The sequence below is a fragment of the Spea bombifrons genome, chromosome 12 (genome assembly GCF_027358695.1).
Source record: "Spea bombifrons isolate aSpeBom1 chromosome 12, aSpeBom1.2.pri, whole genome shotgun sequence".
In the NCBI taxonomy this organism is placed as follows: Eukaryota; Metazoa; Chordata; class Amphibia; order Anura; family Pelobatidae; genus Spea; species Spea bombifrons.
Genome location: NC_071098.1, coordinates 9908805 through 9928811, shown reverse-complemented (window position 1 = coordinate 9928811; position 20007 = coordinate 9908805). Strand labels below are relative to the sequence as shown.

At 37.5% G+C, this 20007-nt stretch overlaps 1 protein-coding gene across 1 annotated transcript in view; it reads right to left on the bottom strand.

Moving 5' to 3' along the window:
• PLCH2 (phospholipase C eta 2) overlaps positions 1–20007 on the bottom strand; it is a 239830-nt gene that overhangs the window by 34962 nt on the left and 184861 nt on the right. The window contains exons 8-13 of the mRNA XM_053452574.1: positions 18337–18540; positions 17291–17411; positions 15125–15296; positions 11716–11823; positions 6367–6525; positions 5700–5735 (exon numbers count right to left, since the gene is read on the bottom strand). Of these exons, the coding sequence (XP_053308549.1) occupies positions 5700–5735; positions 6367–6525; positions 11716–11823; positions 15125–15296; positions 17291–17411; positions 18337–18540 (800 nt within the window). The remainder of the gene's footprint in view (positions 1–5699; positions 5736–6366; positions 6526–11715; positions 11824–15124; positions 15297–17290; positions 17412–18336; positions 18541–20007) is intronic.

The window sequence follows — 20007 nt, the reverse complement described above, 5'->3', positions numbered from 1 at the left end:
CTAATTTGAAATATTCGGCTGCAGCACAAGGCAGTTTGTTTGGTGGAGGGCTGTAGAGCGGTACAAGTGTTTGCAGGCAACAGTAAAGTGTCTTGCAAGTTTGGGGCTGCATTCCAGCAAACAGAGTTGGGGGTTTCGTCAGAATTAATGGTATCCTCAATCCTGATAAGTACAGGCAGACACCTATCCATCATGCAATACCATCAGGGAGGCATCTGATTGGCCCCAAATTTATTCTGCAGCTGAACAAAGACCCCAAACATACAATCAAAGTCACCGAGAAGAACTATCCTCCAAAAAACGTGTGTAAGTCTACCTATAAGAATTGACGCTGTATTGAATGCAATGGTAATTCACACCAAATATTTTTCTGTCCACTCACTTTGCATTTTGTTAATTGCATGTGCACGTGATGTTACCCGTGACTTTGTAACCAGGCCCTTACCGGCCATCTGGCACACCAGGCAAATGGCCTGTGGACCAGTAGCTCATAAGTATGCATACTTACTGATACTGCCGCTGCGCGAGTATAAAAACAAAGCAGCCGTATGTATGTCATTCGGTGGCCGCTGGGCTTAGTAACGATAAACTAGAGAGATCTGAACAATAGTAAATAGCAAACCTCACTTTACTTATAGTTACATTTGTAGATCTGCTGCAGCAATTATATTGCACCTTAAGGCATGTAGGAAGCGTGTCCCTGGGAAATAAGTAATGTAGGAAAAGCCTATATTGCACAATGACATATACATTCAGCAGGGATTTGACTTATGCAATATATAGATCAACTGTGTGCTCTAGGAATCAGCCCTCCCAAAAATGAAGGTGACAGGTTGATTTCAATTTACTCTGGTCTCATTAATGAGAGCTGAAATCTTCCAGCAACCATAAGCCCAGAAGGAATTCAGCCAGTTCTAATTCTGAATACTTTGGAATGGAGCCATAAGCTGCCAAGGGTAAGAAGCCGCGGGCTATGTATCTCATTTGCAACTCATTTATAGAGCTGAGCCTCTTTAAAAGAAAATCTGTTGAACCTAAGAGGCTTGTGAGTAAAAAAAATAAATACAAAAAAAATACAAAAAAAAAACAATCTACGCATACAGCTGATGATGCAGATACAACATACAGAGATTTGATGTATAGGCGATTCGCAATTTATATATAACAATTTGTAAACCTTGTCGACAACAGCAAAAAACGTGGGGTAAAATGAGCCTTAAGGCAACTTAATGTACACACCTTTTAAAATGTTACAAAATATAATAGTGATTGTAATTTGCCACCAACTATTTATAAAGTGATCAGTTCCAATCCTTGTGTGCCTTTAACCCATAAGTTTCAAACACGATGACGAGTCTATCAGTATTGGAGCTCAGAGTAACAAAACATTATAGACACGGATAGTTTGCGGGCAAGTTGAATATTTAATGTTTTTGCCTTTACTATAAATTATAAAGGGCCAAGGGGTAATTCCATTGGAGTATTTCCTGCAAGAAGGCTGTCCTGACCAGGCCCGGACTGAACATCGGACACACTGGGCAAAACCGGCCCTTACTGAGAGTGTTTAAACTCGTAACGTACATATAATGCATATTTAATGTGAAGCGATGGAGAATTAGCACTACACATGTCCAGCTCAGGCCTTCTTGCAGGAGATACTCATGACAACCATACTTTACAATTCTTTAGTGTTGGCACCCTTCCTATTTATATGTTTATAGCGTATAGGGATTTATGGGGGTCGAAATCTTCTCAGGTTTGTAAATACATCCCTGAGAGAGAGTATACAAAAATAATGTACAACCCCTAAACCTTATCCATATCTAGACAACATCCACACACACACACAGCGATGTATTCGGGCCATCAAGGCCTACAGTGGCAGGTTCTGGGGCAGCAGCCCTCTGAACAAAATGGCAGACAGATCACTCCTCTTGGACATTTTGAGCCTCTGCCGTGCCGCTGCTTATTGACCCGATTACAAGGGAGATCTCAGATCTCTCCTACCGACCGCCTCGGAGGCTCTGCTTGGTTTAGGCAAAGGCCCAACGTAAATATGCCATTGTACGAACACATGCATACATATGTATTATAGTTGAATACAATAAAATATATCCTACTATTTCTAACACTAGAGATGAAATATTATCCCCTCTTGAAGCACAAGAACCTGGCAGTGCAGTGAAACCCGCGGTGTTACACATTAGTACTCTTTGTAAAGTGAGAATTGCTGCGGATAGCACTACATTTCATACACTCCCAATGACTGACGATCACCTAACCAAGGGGTTTAGATTTCTCCGCATGTCATCATCAGTTAGAACTCTGCATATCGCACTTCATTAATTTTACAGAAAAGGAATGATGGAGAAGCATTCTTTCCATTATCACCATATTTTTAAACCTCTCATGGGCTTCTCTTGATGCAGACCATTTTATTTAATTGGTCAGATAAGTGAACATCGGTTATAGATAGATTTGTTTATAAATAAAAATAAGAGTTAAGGGCACAGGGGATAGAGTTTTTGATGAAATCAGAAGACAGCGTGTGGTAAACCTTAAGCCTACAGTAGCTGGCATAAACCTTAGTACAGCAGCACATTAATCGGGGCCCCGGGTCCTAAATGGCCTCTTTGGGACCTGCTGTTAATGACGTCTGTATTACTTAATTACTGAGCATTCATAAGGTATACATATATTTATACACACACATATAATATATATATATATATATATTTAAACATACCACTGCCTTATATTCTGACCAAAATTGTGTTAGTTGTTCTGTAATACAAAGTGCACACTCCACACACTCAATAACATATTCTAAGACACAGCCATTTTGATTCAAAATGGCAGAACAGCATGCATACATGAGGAGGGGTCCCTGAACATAGCTTGCAGGGGGGTGATTTAGGTTACACCACTTAAATGTACGGTATACGGCAACGGCATAATTATATATTATATATATATATATATATATATATATATATACACATATATATACATATATATACACACACACACACATATATACATATACACATACATACATACATATACACATACATATACACAAGCAAGAACTATACCGAAACTATGCCATCCCATCATGCAAGGAATAGGACACCTCTGCATAGTTTCTCAATTTGTTCATAAGTCCATAATTTGTATTATTTGTCATGCCGCATCTTCTATTAAATGCCTGCTTTCAAACCGATCGAATGAGGAGTGCGGCAAAATGCTCGGCCTACACGTGTTCCCTGCAACATCTCAAAGTACATTAATTCTCTCCGTCAAACCTGGAGCCTGGAGGACTGAAAGAACAATTTAGTAATTATATTTTTAAACTTAATAAAATGCAGTTAAAATTGCTACAAATATTAGCTATGTTTTCTCTGTCCGGAGAAGAAGCGATTCTGTTTTGTGATTCGACAGGAAAATGCGAGTTTCAGGGTGGCTTAATTATCTTCAATAACGTCTCCCAAGTAACAGAACCTTAAACGGCTATACATGTGATTGTTCCAAACCCAATATATCTATATCTATATATATATATATATCTATATATATATATAGATATATATATATATATATATATATATATATATATATATATATATATATATATATATATAAATCCTGCACTGTGTTAAGTAATTCAAATCAGGCCTCATAGATAATTAATCAAACACTCCCTTTTTTGTGTGGCATTTAAAAACCTTTAATATTCAGGGCAGATTATTTAAAAGGTTTCCAAACTTTCCCAAGAACCCACTACCATCTGAGAACACCTCTTAATTACAGCGGTCCTTTTTTTTCCCATCCTCCAACTATCTCAAAGCCTTTTGGCTAGATTTCCCTCCACCTTTGTCCAGCACAGAGAGAGCTTTGTTAACAATGAGTTATAAATTATCTGAGCGGAACAGGGGTCCTTCAACATTGAAGGTTTTAAATTACATTTTAAATGGGGTTCATAGGTAAGGGGGCCCAGCAGTTACTTCTACGTAAAATGCAATCAACGAGCGAGCGATTGCAAAGCTTAGCATTTGCAAGAAATACGTTGAAACTCTGAAACTAGAGACATTTCAGGCCAATGTTCTAAAGATGTATTAATGTTCATGTTTAGCCCCCAAACTTCATTGATAGTTCTGTATCACGTCTTCAAGGATCCTAGGGCAGCTTCAACAGAAACAGTAACACATTAGAACTGATCGGGTCTACTAGCCACTTAACAGAAAGGGATCCACCAAAAGGTGTCCACTGTGGCTGGTGAGAAGAGAATCAAAGTGTTCCCCTCGATAACCCATAGGCTTCCCTTTCGCAAAGTACCTTCAATTCCAGTCGTCAATTTATCACAAAACAGCAGCCATTACCCTCTGTGATAAATATGCTCATTAAATAATATTAATTCCAATCATGTTTTGGAACTCACTTCGGGGGGGAACAGAATGCTATTTTCAAGATGCATAACCTCAAACACGTTCTATTGTTATTGATAAATAGTTCCTAATGTGCTTTCCCACAATTCATGAGGCTAATGATAATATTTTTTTAAAAATATTCATTAATTGTCAGCAATAAGTTTCCCTTCTTCGATAAACAGACCCCTTTTCTAATTTGCAAGCAACAAACAGAAGCCCAATCTGTGGGAAACTGATACAGCCGGGATGAAGCGGCTCACAATTAACAATTATACGTATTAAAAGGGTTCCATCGAGCCACCGGAATCATGTGATAAACTGAATCGGAATGGCAAGACAATAAGGATTTATCATGATTAGGGGAAAAGGCAAGACACTCATTAGTGCTGTAAGCTAAATTAGCTAAATTGGCTATAAACTTCTCAGCTACAAGCCTCATTATATTTTAAGATGAACTGTGATTGCAGAGCTTCCTCTTGGATCCCAAGAAACTTTCGCAGCACAGGCAATAAATATAATACTGAGTACCAAAGAGGTGTGCTGCATGGGAGCAAGGGGTCTTGGTGTGAAATCAGTAAAGAATAAACAAGAGATGCTCCAGTGCCCATCATGGAGTCATGAACAAAGAGCAGTCTCATTAGTGCGCCAGGTCCGGTCTGGCCTTTAAGATCCCTGGGCCATCTAGTCATCCCTGGGCCATCTAGTCATCCCTGGGCCATCTAGTCATCCCTGGGCCATCTCTGTTAGCAACCCAAGGCATTGGATGCAAACATAGCACAACAGAATTCACGCACCACAGGGGTTAAGTATAAAAAGTCATCAAGGTGGAAAGTGCAGCAGCCGCCAACTTGTTAAAACCAGTAGGACCAATCCTTTGTATCTATGGCGATAAGACCACTTTTGAAACTTCACGGGAAAACCCCCCAAAAACTGCTCCAGAATAACGGTCTATGTTTACGGCTCTAAAATCAGCCTCTCAACTGTTTTAGTACAGAGCATATAAACATTAATACTCGCCATACACCAATTTTGTTTTCAATGAATAATTTACTATACAAGTCATAAAAAGGGTTTAGTATTTCCTCATGTTTAATGTTATACAAATAACGTTTCACGCTTCCTGAAAGTTTTATTCTCCTTGACGTACTGCTGTGATCAAAATTACACTATTTTGTTAGTTATTCCTCCAACTATACACAAAAATGCCTTTATCTCAGACATTTTGGATCAGACACCATGCTGGGAGCAAAGAAATTGTAGTGGGTGCCTTACCATCGTTCCTTCCCCTCCCGGTCCAGTGCTACATTTCTGAAAAAAAACCACAAAGTAGGCAAAATATTAGAATTACATTTTTCTTGATACAGCTACTCTGGGGCTAACAATTTCAGCATATGGAACAAGATGAGGGTGTTTGCAGTCATCTTATCATCTGGAGGACCATAGGCCGATGCTTTGCTTGATACTGTCTCTAAAATCAGTAGTTATAAAATCACAAAGCCATAAAAAGGAAAATTCAGTTTTTATTAAAACAATTCTAAGTGAAGAAATTAATTCATATAACTAAAAAAAAACATTGACTTATTACAAGTTAGAAAATCCAGATGCAGCTTTTTAGTTCCCATTTTGTAAAATGGAAACGGTCATGGTTTTAATCTTTAAATTGTTAAGGTATTTTTGGAAAACACTGTATTTTTCCAGGACTTTTCTAGGTTTTCTATAACCAAAATCAATTCGTAATGCCTCCTCTAGAGGGAATTGTTCATCAAGACGAGGAAAATGTTAACGGCCCACATTTTATGATTAAACAGGGACTAGCAGACATTAATCTGGATTTTCAAACAATCAAGGTTATCAATGCGCTATGCATCAGGTTTCATGGAACAGATACTTCCACCCGCGTTCTGCAGACAAAACATGGTGAATAAAATAAAGCTGGCACCTTCTTTAACTCAGGTTTGTGGCCGAGTTTCCCAGAGGCTGGCAGTGTGGAGACAGTAAAATTGTTGGGATCTTCACAGTCCCGGATTTTGGATTCCTTCAATAAGGAGTCAAGTTTCTTCTTGGCTATATTTTCCACTTGCTTCCGGTTGGCGGAAGCCTACAGATACGAAGACACATTGATGAAAAGGATAGCCGCGTATATGTTTTGTCCTAGAGGGTGCTTGGAATTAAGTGAGAAGGTTACTTCGATTGCACAACCAATGGGCTTGGTGGCAATCAACTTACTTTTCACTCATGATTCATGCAATGTACAGGCCACAGAAATGGACTAATAATACTTTATGAGAATGAGAAGATGACAAGTTGTTCTCAAGCATGGAATATTTGTCTTTTCAAGAGGACTTAAATGTACAGGCTGTAAGCAAAACATGGCTGACAGAGGACCAAGGGAATTTCACCGGAAAGCTGCAGTTTGCTTTACCAGTATCAATACATCTAGAGAAAGAAGATATCTTGCGGTCATATAAAAGAGATATATATAGATATATATAGATATATATCTATATCTATATATATCTATATATATAAAGATATATCTATATCTATATCTATATATATATATATATATATTACATACACACACTTAAGATATATTTCATATTGTATCCTACATTTTTGGGGCATGCAGATGGAGGGATGCCCTGGACGCGATTTACCATAATGATGGTCTCTGCTCCACCATGAGCCCAAAGCCAAGACAAAGAGCACTCCTATCGTATATTTTACTGCTTTAACACTATAGAGGCAGCTCTGCAGTTAGCTAGAGTCCAGTAAGCTCCCAACATCTGATAGAATAGATTTTTTTTTTAAAAAAATATATATTTTAAGTAGCAGCATAATGAGCCTGGCCAAAAAAAATAAAAAATGAATTAAATGGTTAAATGCTCCAATTTGGCATGAATCAGTTAGCAGTGTGATTTCAGTACTCGCAGAAAAAAAAATATCTTCCAGCTAAAAGGAAATTGACTTGTAATGGACAGAAAATGAAAAATCGGCTCTATTTTAATTTGTAATTGCCAAGCTTGTCAAAAGCAGTCGAGTTATTAGCCTTAGCCTAACCTCTATCTAGAAAAATTCCACATCTGCTAATATAGACCGGTGAACTTTAATTCTATGATGGTTCCATGATAGTTTGTGTTCCAGAAATATACTCTGGCATTGGTTTTCCTTTTCAAATACATCTTTATGTAAGATATCAAACTGCTGTTTAAAGGTTGCCCCTTTTAACTACCATAATCTATACCCAGCGTTGTGACTAGTTAATCATCTTTTACAAAGAAACATAAAAGTTTTTAAATATTCGTAATGCATAATTTGAGTGTAAGTGCCATGAAACTTATTATGCTCTTAACTGAGCTGCTAAGTCATCAAGGGGGAGGTTAGTTGAATTCTCGGATACTCTAAATTACGAAAATGACAATTATTAGTGATCTAATAATTTTGAAGCAAGATTTACAGAAAATCCCTGTGCATGTTCATCTCAAGCTAGTCACTTACACAGAAGCAAAATATTACAAAGTGAATCTCTCAACCTAGACTTGCTATGGCAATTTGCCACCCAAGACTTCTGAGAGTTGATAAGTAAAAATGTTGTGCCCAAGTTATTGCTAGGAGTATAGGTTTCGCCCCTAGTTGAGTATGTATTTAGGCTAACTTGACTCATGGAGCTTCACGAGTCATTGACAAATTAACAAGAAGACTTTGGTTTGCATTGGCTGGGAGTCCTCTGATTCGGAAGCTTGTGAGATCCCTCTGAATGTTGCCCAACTTTTCAATGGGGAAAGAAAGTTGGCAAGGCAAAAGAGACATGTATTTTAATGAACTGGACACTATTAACCCCTTAATGACAAAGCCCGTACATGTACGTGCTCAAAATGCATTGTTTTCAATGGGTTTAGGGACCGCCCATTGTCCTTAAGGGGTTAAATAAATATATTAATATATGTGTCTTTTCTAGGTAGCATGGGTACCCTTATGGGCAACACTGGTTAGATCTGACTGCAATACCAAGACCAGAGGCAAATTTATTTAGCCATTCTTTCACAGACTACAATACACAACAAATTGTTTAAAGTGAAGCTGTTGGAGAAACTGTACAATACAATAGGTGTTTTGGAGATATTTGGAATATGACTGTAAAAAAATTACAATGTTTAGTTTCTTTACTTTCTTATTAATATGCTGGCACCCAAACAGTTTTTGTTCTAAAGTTGCTGTCAAATATTAAGCTTCCCAGTTTATGTAATCAAGATGTTTTTTTCCTCCATTGATTGACACATTTGTCATTACATTTGAAGCTATTTTTTCCACTACACGTGGCTACAAGGCCCATTAGGAGAACGGGAATGAATCATTATGCTATGTTTCTCCCAAATAAGTTTTTGAGGTCACAAATGTAAAGAGGTTTTAGAGTAGCTTCACAATACTCTTATATTATTGAAGAATAGCTAAACAAAAATAACATTTAGTTCTCAGACCATACTCCAGGTAATATCTCCATCTAGTCCATGTGTTTATAGCTATATTGGTTAAAATAAAATCAGGTGTTATTTGAATACTATAAGACCCAGTTTTAGTAATGGTGTTTTAACGCCTTACGGGATCTTCAGAGGATAATGTGCTCTCGGACACAATTTTTCTTCTTTCTTTGTCAATGTCAGAAGAAAGACAGTATCTGTTCCAAAATACTAGGGGAAAAAACAATTATTTCTACTGGAAAAGCACACACAGCCGACACTGGCATCTGAAATCACACTGTTTGTTACCAAATTCCAGTTACTCGCTCTGGGAAAAAGAAGTTTGTGTTACTGAAGTGAATTCTTTTGAGCTTGCGTTGTAAGGCTGTACAGCTAAATAATGGCACCGCATTCTTGGAGCACAAACCAAAAGGACAGATGATGTCCAGGTGTGCGAACAGTTATAACTTATTAGCACACAGACACATGGCAAAAAATTATAACATATATAACACTAAGGAAACCATGACATTAACCCCCTTAAGGGCTTTGTCATTAAGGGGTTAAGGCTCACTCGAAACATAAGCCCCTTGTATGCTTACTTTAGCTTTGCCTCTGCATTGGGTATTATGTACATATTCAAGAGTTTGTCTGGGGTCTTCATCTTATTCCTCTATTCAGGCAGGGTTGGGGTGGATCAGGATCAGGCATAAAGCAGCAATAAGCTCTGGAAGTCATTGTAAATGTGAATGTTCTATTTGAAGATGTGCTGCTAGTAGAACTTGTAGAACTTTTATATATTGTGTTTTCTCTGTTTGTAAAATGCATGGGACTAAATGATCAAAACACAATTTTAAAAAAAGGGATTTTATAAAAGAAACCAACTGACATGATATATATTCGCTAGCATCTTGAGAGCCCCGTGTTCAGGGCTGCAGCAAATCCCAGTTGTCTCTGGGGTCAAACATTCCTTTTATTCACTTATTTTTTTAATATAAAACATGAGGAAACCGGGTGGGCTAGTAAAATAAATGTATCTAAAATGATAAAAAAATACTAGGAAGTACTGCATTGTTTAGCATCTACTAATAAGCAATGTGCACTTTTACACCAAAAGGTGCAACTTGCTGCGAAGGTCTGGCTTGGTTGATGTTGAATTCTGACCCACTGTAAAATTTTATTTTTTATTTTCCATTTGATCAGCATTTTCAGGTTTTTTGTCCACTATATGTCTTGGTGTCTATTTTCTATTTCATCTCCTACTAGATCAATGTAATACTTATTCTCTTTCCATTTGGTTTTAGATGTTCAACTCAATCAATCCGACCACAAAATGTTTATTTTTTTTTGGTTGTTTTTTTTTTTTTTATTTTTATTTTTTTTTTACTTTGGGTGGACAAAAAAAATGAAACCAAACAACCCGCCAATTTAATTATGAGAATATATTTTCAACCTATTTAATGTAAAACTTACACTGGTTGCCATTAAAAATAAAAATGTCACAGGATATCAAGCTGTGCAGGATTTGTTATTTCAATCTAATTCACCTTAGTAACCTTTCACAACATTTTCCCAGGGAGTAAAGCTTTTGGTAACATGATTGATTTCTGCTTTTTATTCGCCCCATCATCACTATATGGGCCTGCAAGCAATGCTACACAAGGGTTAAAGACACCTCTAGCAGCAAGGGAGGTATATAGAAAAGGAACTGGTTGTGTACAGTACCTTCCACTTGACATTTGCATGCAACGATGAGCAGGGGGGGGAAAAAACAAAATAAAGAAAAAAAGACAGACCATAAAGAAAACGTCAAATCATCACTTAATAGTGAAATCTATATAAACTCATCAAAAATTCTTACTAGGTTAAAGAGAAGTGATATTAATCCTGTTTGGTACCAATGTGGTGGGGCACAAAGACCTTTGCAAGTTCACTATGAAACAAAGTAACTGCACGATGGTAGAATGTCTTTAGAAGAGACCTACGCTGTCTTAAAGTTTGCACTTAAGCCAAAAAGTATCACCTTGAATGTATTCGTTAGCTGCAGACTGAAAAGTGGGAATGGGGGCTTGTACCGGAACAAGTATATGGGCCATTCTGAACTTGGATATCAGCCCGTAATTAGAAATAAAAGGATGAGACGTTGTGCATATCCATAAATAATCTGGTCTATAGTAAAGTGTGAGCTCGTAATGCTTATGTCTGGAGCTGTTTTTTAAACTCCTTGTCGAGACAAGGATTAATGTTAAACCTTTAACGTGTTAAGAGTGGTGAGCAATGCATCAAACAGGTTTCATAAAACCAAGAACTGCTTATAAACATAGACAATAAAAATAATCTACAAGTAAAGGTTCACAGGTAGTAATCCTAATATTTTAATAGCCAAGTTAAATCCAGGCTACCCCTTTCCCTACCTATAGATATGTAGAGCAGGTAAGAATGAACACACAGCCAGGATCTAAACAAATCCAGCATCGTGTTGGCCTGACCGTTTATAATTTGTAGTTAACATTGAGAGATTCCATGAATCTTATCAGAGCCTCTCCAGACTTGACTCGTCTTAACGCATGATGATAACAAGGAGCTGAAATGTTACTTACCTACTAACTCAAGGCTTCATAAATCTATATCTCAATAATCCCTAATAATAGCTTGTTTAACTCATGTGCCAATGGATTGCCCACCACTCATATACATTTGCAAGTCTGGATAAGAATTGAAACCAGAGCCTCTCCTCTTAAAATGTTCTTTTTTTTCTAAATCATTGTTATTGCAGGTAATAATGATATGAAACTATTATGGCATGGCACATCATGGTATAATGTACTTACATCCCCGTTTAATAGTTTGCAGTCGTCATCGATTTCATCCGCGCTGTCTTCATCAGAAACCTCGCCTTCTTCTGCATCATCGCTGATACTGGACGGAAGCTTCTTTCCCTAAAGACAGGTAAAAAGGAAAAAAAATATAGATTAAAAATTAGGTTTAGAAACAAATAATTATTTTGTGTTGAAACTTTTTCACAAATTCTTGGGATGTGTTCTTCACGCATGTTTAATTCAACACTACTCGACCACTGAGTGGAGGATATTTTACATGGTAAGAAAAGGAGGCAGCCCACAGAAGTTCATGTCATTGATACGACCACCACACTACCTCTCACCCTTTCTCTGTGCCTTATGTTTGTCACCCCATTCCCTTAAGATTGTAAGATAGCGAGCCGGGCTCTCTCCACCTAATGTATCGGTTTGTCTGTCAATTCTCGTCTTGTCATATCCCTTGAATATTTGTATTGTATTAAGCGCTGCGTAAACTGTTGGCGCTATATAAATAAAGAATAATAATGTAGTAGATTTGCACACATAGATGGAAATATACCCGTTTATCAATGATTGTCCTTTTTGTATTATTGGTTTCCCCTGAATGATTATTTATTGGTTTTAATGGTATAATTGTGTGTCATAATCACGTGCAGTGTTTAATAGTATGTAGAAAGTGATTTTACGTGAAAGCACAAATTGGGTTTATCTGGCAAATATCAACCAAGAGGTAAAACCCGTTAATGGTTACATCAGAGGCTACAGAAGACCAGAAGACAACAGAGCCAGCTTAGGACAGACAAAACACACACACATGACAATGTGACTTTACCAGTTCAAAGAATGTACAAAGAATGGCTTTCTGAATATATTGCGGTTGGGCGTTCATATTCTTTGTTAAAAAATGTTGTTATCTGGACTAGCATTGGCCTAGATGGTAAATCAGTGATGTCCTTAAAGCTCGATGCGTGACACACGCCACTGACACATACGATATACACTGGAACATTTGCACTGCAATCGATCATGTTCAGATAAATGTTATTCTAATAGATGTATGGGTAACTAAACTCTGGAAATACATTATTGGAAGTGCACCCTGTGATTGTAATCGCAACTGTAATTGCAAACAATCCAAGTGTGCCATAAGGGATGAGTCTTCAAACATCATATTTCAGTTTTATCTTCACCATACTGTCAGTGGAACAAACAGCGTACACAGATTAAGCATGTCACGGCTCTGACTTATCATCGATTTAAGAAATATGACAGATTGAAAAGCAGAAAGCGTCTCCCAATGGGTCCAATTGTAGTCATCAAATATATTGGCTGGATATTTATCTTGATTATGTTCGTGATTAAGAAGGTCACTTGAGTGCCACTCCCTGCACGGTAGTTCAATTAGAATAACGATTTCGCGGTACAAAATACACACATCTCCTTTGCTGTGATTAACCTACTTATTTAGGAATCATTTTTAACATGAACTTTATGACCAGCATCGGGCGGCTATCTCAGGTATTACTCCACGGTTCTGTCGCACCAAGAGGGTTCTTCACCCTGCTCTGGGCTTCTTCTTCGCAACAACCTCTATAGATTATCTTGACCCTATCAACTCATCCAAGCCGTCCTCTCCTACGGTTTCATTTACCCATCAACCACAGACTAGATTGTAAACTCGCAGGAGCAGGGCCCTCTTCCACCGATTGTAACAGAATCAGAATCTGCTGCCGGTATTTAAATAAATGTAATGTAATGGAGATGCAAGGTGTCCCACCAAAGCACCATTTATGCTCCACACATTGTACCTACAGTATGTACAAACTATTTATTTGGAACAGAAAGCTACTTTGTCACTGCCTGGCACCAAGAAATCCGGGGATATGGATAATGGCACAAGCGGTTGCAACCATAACACTAAAATGCAATTTTTTTTTTTTATTTTTTTTTTAGTAGGGCTGTCCCTCTTCCCAAGGACATGGTGTTTTACAGCCCTACAAGTCACAATAACATCTTTGTTTGGGAATAAAATAATTACTCTTCTATATACCTTATTCAGTTAAAATAGCTAAAAATAAAAGTCTATTAAATTACAAAAAAAATATTGGCAATGCCTGCCACCTGGCCACACCCCCAACCACACCCCCTAAAACAAGCGTAATTTTTTTACTACGGTGATAAGATTTTTTTTTTAAACCTTTCATCTGAATCATTTTTATATTTAATGCCATGTTTTGGTTTAATTATTCAGCGTAAGCCTGTAGCACGGCAGGTAGAGGACTCTAGAATCTATACCTACACCTTCAAGAAATATATAGATTTACGTTATGTTTATATTTGTAATACCGCTACCCAGTAAACAGGCTCCTTCTAGAACGCTAGAAAATTGCATTTTATTATAGGCTTCTGTGGGATCAGAAACTAATGTTAGTAGGAGACATTCAATTGAACAAATTGCTCTTCAGAAGTCCGGCCGCAGCAGCTCTGAGGTTTGCCGAGATTAAAATTTAATATAACGGGACTCTAGGACAACCTGCATTCTCTGGAGCCACAGACTACAATTTTAGAAAAGTGTAAACCAGTGGCGATTTTCCAAAAGAAAGGTGATAGAGGTCACCTAATTCCGCTCCGTCTGTCTAACCCGCTCAGAGATACATTACCCCTGCTTCTTGGCTGGTGTCTCATAAGCCCTACATTCTGGTGAATACCGATGAGCACGCGCAGGTCTCATATCAAGTCGGAGAAAGACGAAAACATTTTAAATTCTGCTACAGAAGGAATCAAGTTATAGGAGTGACCCTGCGGATGCAACTCAAACATTTTTTCTTAATTATGCGGAAAATAGTCAGTTAATTATCTGTTAATTATGATGAAGCAGCAGTCCTGTACTTTGCGGGAGCTCTCATTTTGTGCCATTTTACATCAGGGCTGCGGCGTACACATTTTTCAATAATCCTATTTATGGAGGCCAAATTTGCAAATAAGCCAGGATATCACTTACATATAATTGATACTTATTTTACTTATTCACTGGTTGGTGCCATATTGTGTTTGGATACTCAATGTATTTAAGTAAGCTAGCATTTTTCTCCGATTTCTGTGATATGCAGATTGAGATAACACACGAGGTATAGCTTAGCGAGAAAGACTGACTGTGTGCAGGGATGTACCGGGTATGAGGATAAGGAGACCAACAGTCTGCATTATGGTAGAAATTCACACTAAATGATTTTGGATACCCCCAACATTTCAGTTATACAAATGGTTGGAGGGAAGAAGAAGAAGGGGCGACCACCTTTGTTTTTTCTGTGCAATGTAATTCTGTCCTCACATCCAAACACAAGTGTCAACGTGGGGTATATAACAAATCCTCTATACTGTACTTCTTTAAGACAAATACAGGAAGCTTAGCTGCGTTTACCTTCACTAATATTTTGCCCTTCAGGTTTTCCGGTGATGGGAGTCTTGTGGAATCTTCGTTGAAGACATCAGAGAGGTCTAACTTGTCCCCTAAGATTTCCGTTAGATACTGGGCCATTTTCTTCTGCTGCATCACACTGCAATGGTTTTCGATGGACAGGATAACAGGGAACCTATCAAGAGAAATACATATTGGAAGGTTTCAGACACTGCTCCATATAGCTATCCTTTCTGCAAACAAAATAAACACGGCACAATGGGACGGATCCCATCTACTGCAAGTTATCTCAGGTTATCTGTTCAATGAAGGTCAGGGTTCTACACAGTCAGAAGAAATAATAAAAGAGGTGCAAGTGCAATTGTGTCCACTTGTTGTGGTCAGCCATGTGGTAACCATTTAAACTTACAGTCACCTGATGTACTGTGAAATGAAAAAATGTCGGTGCGCTAAGCTAGTCTCAGGCTCAAATAACACAAATGTGTAATATGAGGCCTACCAAACAGGTGTAAGCATGCTGCAAGAAACAGTGTATTGGCTGTACAATGTATACAAAAAACAAAAAACAAAAACTGTCTGCGCTTCTTACCCTAATAAAGTTGGCAACAAATATGTAAACATAATATAAATGAGAGGTTTTGGTTATATGAATTGGCCAAAGCATAATTAAGCTCACCCGCCACGTCAAGGCACACTCTCAATAGGGTGAGAACCTACTCTCACCTCCTACATAGTGGGCAGTTTATACTGCTACCAAAACCTTATTAATGTGTTGGGGGAGGTGCAATTAAAACTCCTCCCCATTAACCCCTGGACAGCAAGCTGCAACCAGACTGATGAGGAGCCAACAACCTCAAAAAACAAAAACTGTCTGCGCTTCTTACCCTAATAAAGTTGGCAACAAATATGTAAACATAATATAAATGAGAGCTTAATTATGCTTTGGCCAATTCATATAACCAAAACCTCTCATTTATATTATGTTTACATATTTGTTGCCAACTTTATTAGGGTAAGAAGCGCAGACAGTTTTTGTTTTTTGTACTGTGAAATGAACCAGTTAAATTTCCGATAATCTGTACAATGGTAACAGTAGAAAGAGTAGCGCATGGGTATTAAGATCACGGCGACAAGATGCAGTATCGCTTTCCTCCACATTTTGGATTATTAGCTGCCTGTCAGTAATTATTCCATGATACTTTCATCAACATTGTCAGACATAGCATGAGTGAAACGAGACATAAGAGGAGACTAAAACTTTCCCTTTGGAACACTTCTAAGCACGGACACATTTATCATCAAGAACCTTATGCGAGATCGTAAAGGAGAATTCGTGATCAAAAAGGAATTTGCTTTTATGACAACAGAGCTTGTGATTACTCCAGTAATTCATACACCTCCCAAAATTCATACAAAATGTATTATAAGACCCAGGACATCCCCTAACAGTTGATATTAATGTGATAGTCTATCTAGTAGCAATGCCTGTAACAAGACATTACAAACCGGCTGTTAAAAAATAAAGAGTCAGATCTGTAGACCGAAGACATCAAGCCGAGAGGACTCAATAAGGATTAGGATCTTAAATACTTTCTGTGACCACCAACCAGGGATGGCCCGGTACCGCAAGCCCAGCTGGGCATATAGGACAGCGGATATTACCTTTTTATATATACATTTGTTTGATGTTGCTGTTTCTATCTCTTACCCCTGTATATATTATTCTACTACTTGATAATCTCACATTATTTTATATAAGGTGTAAATAGCAGAAATTGACATCAAATGATTCATATAAAGACATTCCACAGCACGTGTTAGTGTTTCCAGGGATGCCAATGTGCGCATGACGTTACATGCAAATGAGAACATTAAATGCCTAGAAATTATACTTCTAGATCGTTGATTTAGCTGGATCGGGTTTATAGTCTATAATTTCAGATATTACATTAATTATTCACAGCATCTTCATATGAACATTACATTTTTGTGTTCTCACGTCACGCTAAGAACTTAAACATTGACTTGTAGATTAATTCTGCTAGTACAAATAAAAAATTAACACGCTATCTAATTCATCCGATAGATACAATACAGTACAGCTATTTTTGTGGCATTTGTTTTCATCAGGAAAGGAAAAGGGGTTAAAAAATTAAAATAAAAACTTACTCATTTTTGATGAACGCGTATTTATTTATTGTTTCTATAACATCTTTGAAGAGTATTTTCGAGGTTAACGTGTAACCATGGTGGACGATCGGCTCCCCATCAGGCCCGTCCCAGCAGTCAACTACATAAAAAAAAGATAAAGATAAACTATATTTTTTGATTATTTGTTACTTTTCCCTAACACTATAAAATAGAATTCACAAAGCTTCTGAATGCCTTGCAAACCCTTCAAGCACTCAACAGGTTAAATCAATCATTTATTTTGTTGCATTACTGTAAATTATTAATACGCTCGTAGGTCCCTGCTCTCACTCTCACTTTTGGCAGAAGACAATTTCCAATATCGTTTCACGTTATAACGAAAGAATTATTAAAAAAAAAACTAAAAAATGTCATCGTCCCTTCAAAAGGAACTGATTTTCTGCAGCAACGTCGACTCAGCTGACGGACTCTACAGTTCTAAAGCACTTGATGAGAAACGAAGCCTATAGTGGAATAGATCCGGATCATATACACCATGGTTCTGGTCGGTTTAGCATGACAGAGATTACAGTTTGTCAACAGCTGCAATGCAGCATTTTGCCTACTTTTTCTTTTTTGGTGAATATTGGTGCTCTGGTTTCCATCAATAGTTAAATAAAATGTGCAAAGGCACCAAGACAGCTCATCGAAACATTGAATACCTGGTTTTAATGTTTCAAAAGAGTTCATTATAAGAACTTAATGGTCAAATCACATAAGGTTTTTTACTGAAAAGGACAACTTCTGTCTCTCTGGCTTCTGCAAATCTCACGTTTAACCAGAAGGGATGCTGCACCGATTCTGATATCTTGTTCTCTTGACTCCAACAAAGAACAAACACACACACAGGTACCGATTATAAGATCTATTGCTCAGGATCTGACATTATTCTAAACTCTACAACGGTTTTCTTGTTTGACATATTTATAAGACTTGGTTTTCCAAGCACTATCATTTATGTGAGCCATTAATATTTCTGTGGCTTATTTTCCCCCCATAAATTTAAGCAGCCATTATTTTCCTACCCTCCACGCAACGGCATCCAGCTTGCAAGACCCACGCGTACATATCCACTCTGGACTGGGACATCAGCTGGTCTCCCATCAGGTAGGTGTTGTGAGAGGAGGCGATGTAATAATTGCTCAGAGGCCAGGTCATATCTTGATTGACTTGATGGTGTTCTGGATTGAAGATATCTCCTGCTGGACTCCTCATGTAGTTCGTGAAACCTGTTAGCCATAAATCACAGACGGATATCTAGCTCAATACCTGTCATTGCCGATCTCTCTGTGATTCATGCGTAAACTTTTTAAAGATGACAAAGTGATACATCCGCTCTGGAAGTGTACTCTCTAACCTTGTGTTACATGTTTGCTACTATCATTTTTGCAATGTATTATAAGAGTCCTGGCTTTAGCAGACTATGTGAAAGGGGTGGAAAAAGACTTTAGAAAGAAACACACAAAAGCGCATGAATGTCTAAGAGAGACAATTGTAAATACTCAACCTTGCTTCCCACCTAATGAAGGGCATTTTAAGAAAGGGCATCCTACAATGTATGCATTTTTGTTAGAGGTGGAACTTTCTTTTCTAAAAGTCAAGACCAGAATAAAAGGACTAATGGATATTGTGTATTTGCGAACAATATACATAATTCACTGTGGATATTTAAAAAAAACCAAAAAACAAACAAAAAAAAACACATTTAAATAAATAAAATAAAATTTGAACAGAAATAAAAGAAAGACTATAGAAATCAAGTGTTACCGAGTATTTAAACCCCAAACCGAAGCTAGAAATTACTTTAAGATTATGTTTAATAAATAATGTTAAATAATATATATAGTGCTCTGATGGCTATACCCCAGGGAAGGCATTCTATAACCCCAGAAACAGAGGTGGTAGGGGGTATAGACAGTTAACACAGTGCCAGGGTAAGACAAATCAGCGCAAAGCATAGTCTATTCTCCTTTTTAACGTTTTACCAAAATTGTTGACTGGCTGAGGATAATAAGAGTTATTCCACACCAACCGGTGTTCCAGATATAGCAAAACCCTTGTGTCAACATTAATTGACATACAAGCACAAAGTATAACTAGTACAAGCTGAAATAGCTAATATAATGTGTCATTGATTTCCAAATAGACACGGCAGATAAGCTTTTAAAGCCTTGATTTGTTATCCATCTGACGAGCGACAGTCTTGTAAGAAGGCAGCAATAGATTTGCCACCCTATCGGCTCCAAGAACCATTCGCCGATTTAACGTGTTAGCTCAAAAAGGAAATTGCGGAGTTTGTCTATTGGTTTCGACAATAATGCAGACAACTGTAAATTATATCGGTTATACAAATTGGAAAAAAAAAAAACAGATCGTAAAACTTGTATACTGCGTTTCAGCAGTTTTACTAAAGATATTTCAATTAACCTCTCACCGACAACATGTTATATATGAAATACAGGAGGTTATTTCAATTTCTTTTCAGTCCAATCACCTTTTTTTTTCCCTTTCCTGTCGTTTAAAGTCTATTTCTCATTTCACCATCCCATCTACCAATATGCATGGATAATAACGCGCTATAAATTAATACAAGCATCCGTACAATATTCACAAAGCTCTCGCAAGTATCTCAGTACGAGGATTCTGACCTTTCTTTACAAGAATCACTTGTTAATAATGAATGTTTTAGAAAGTTA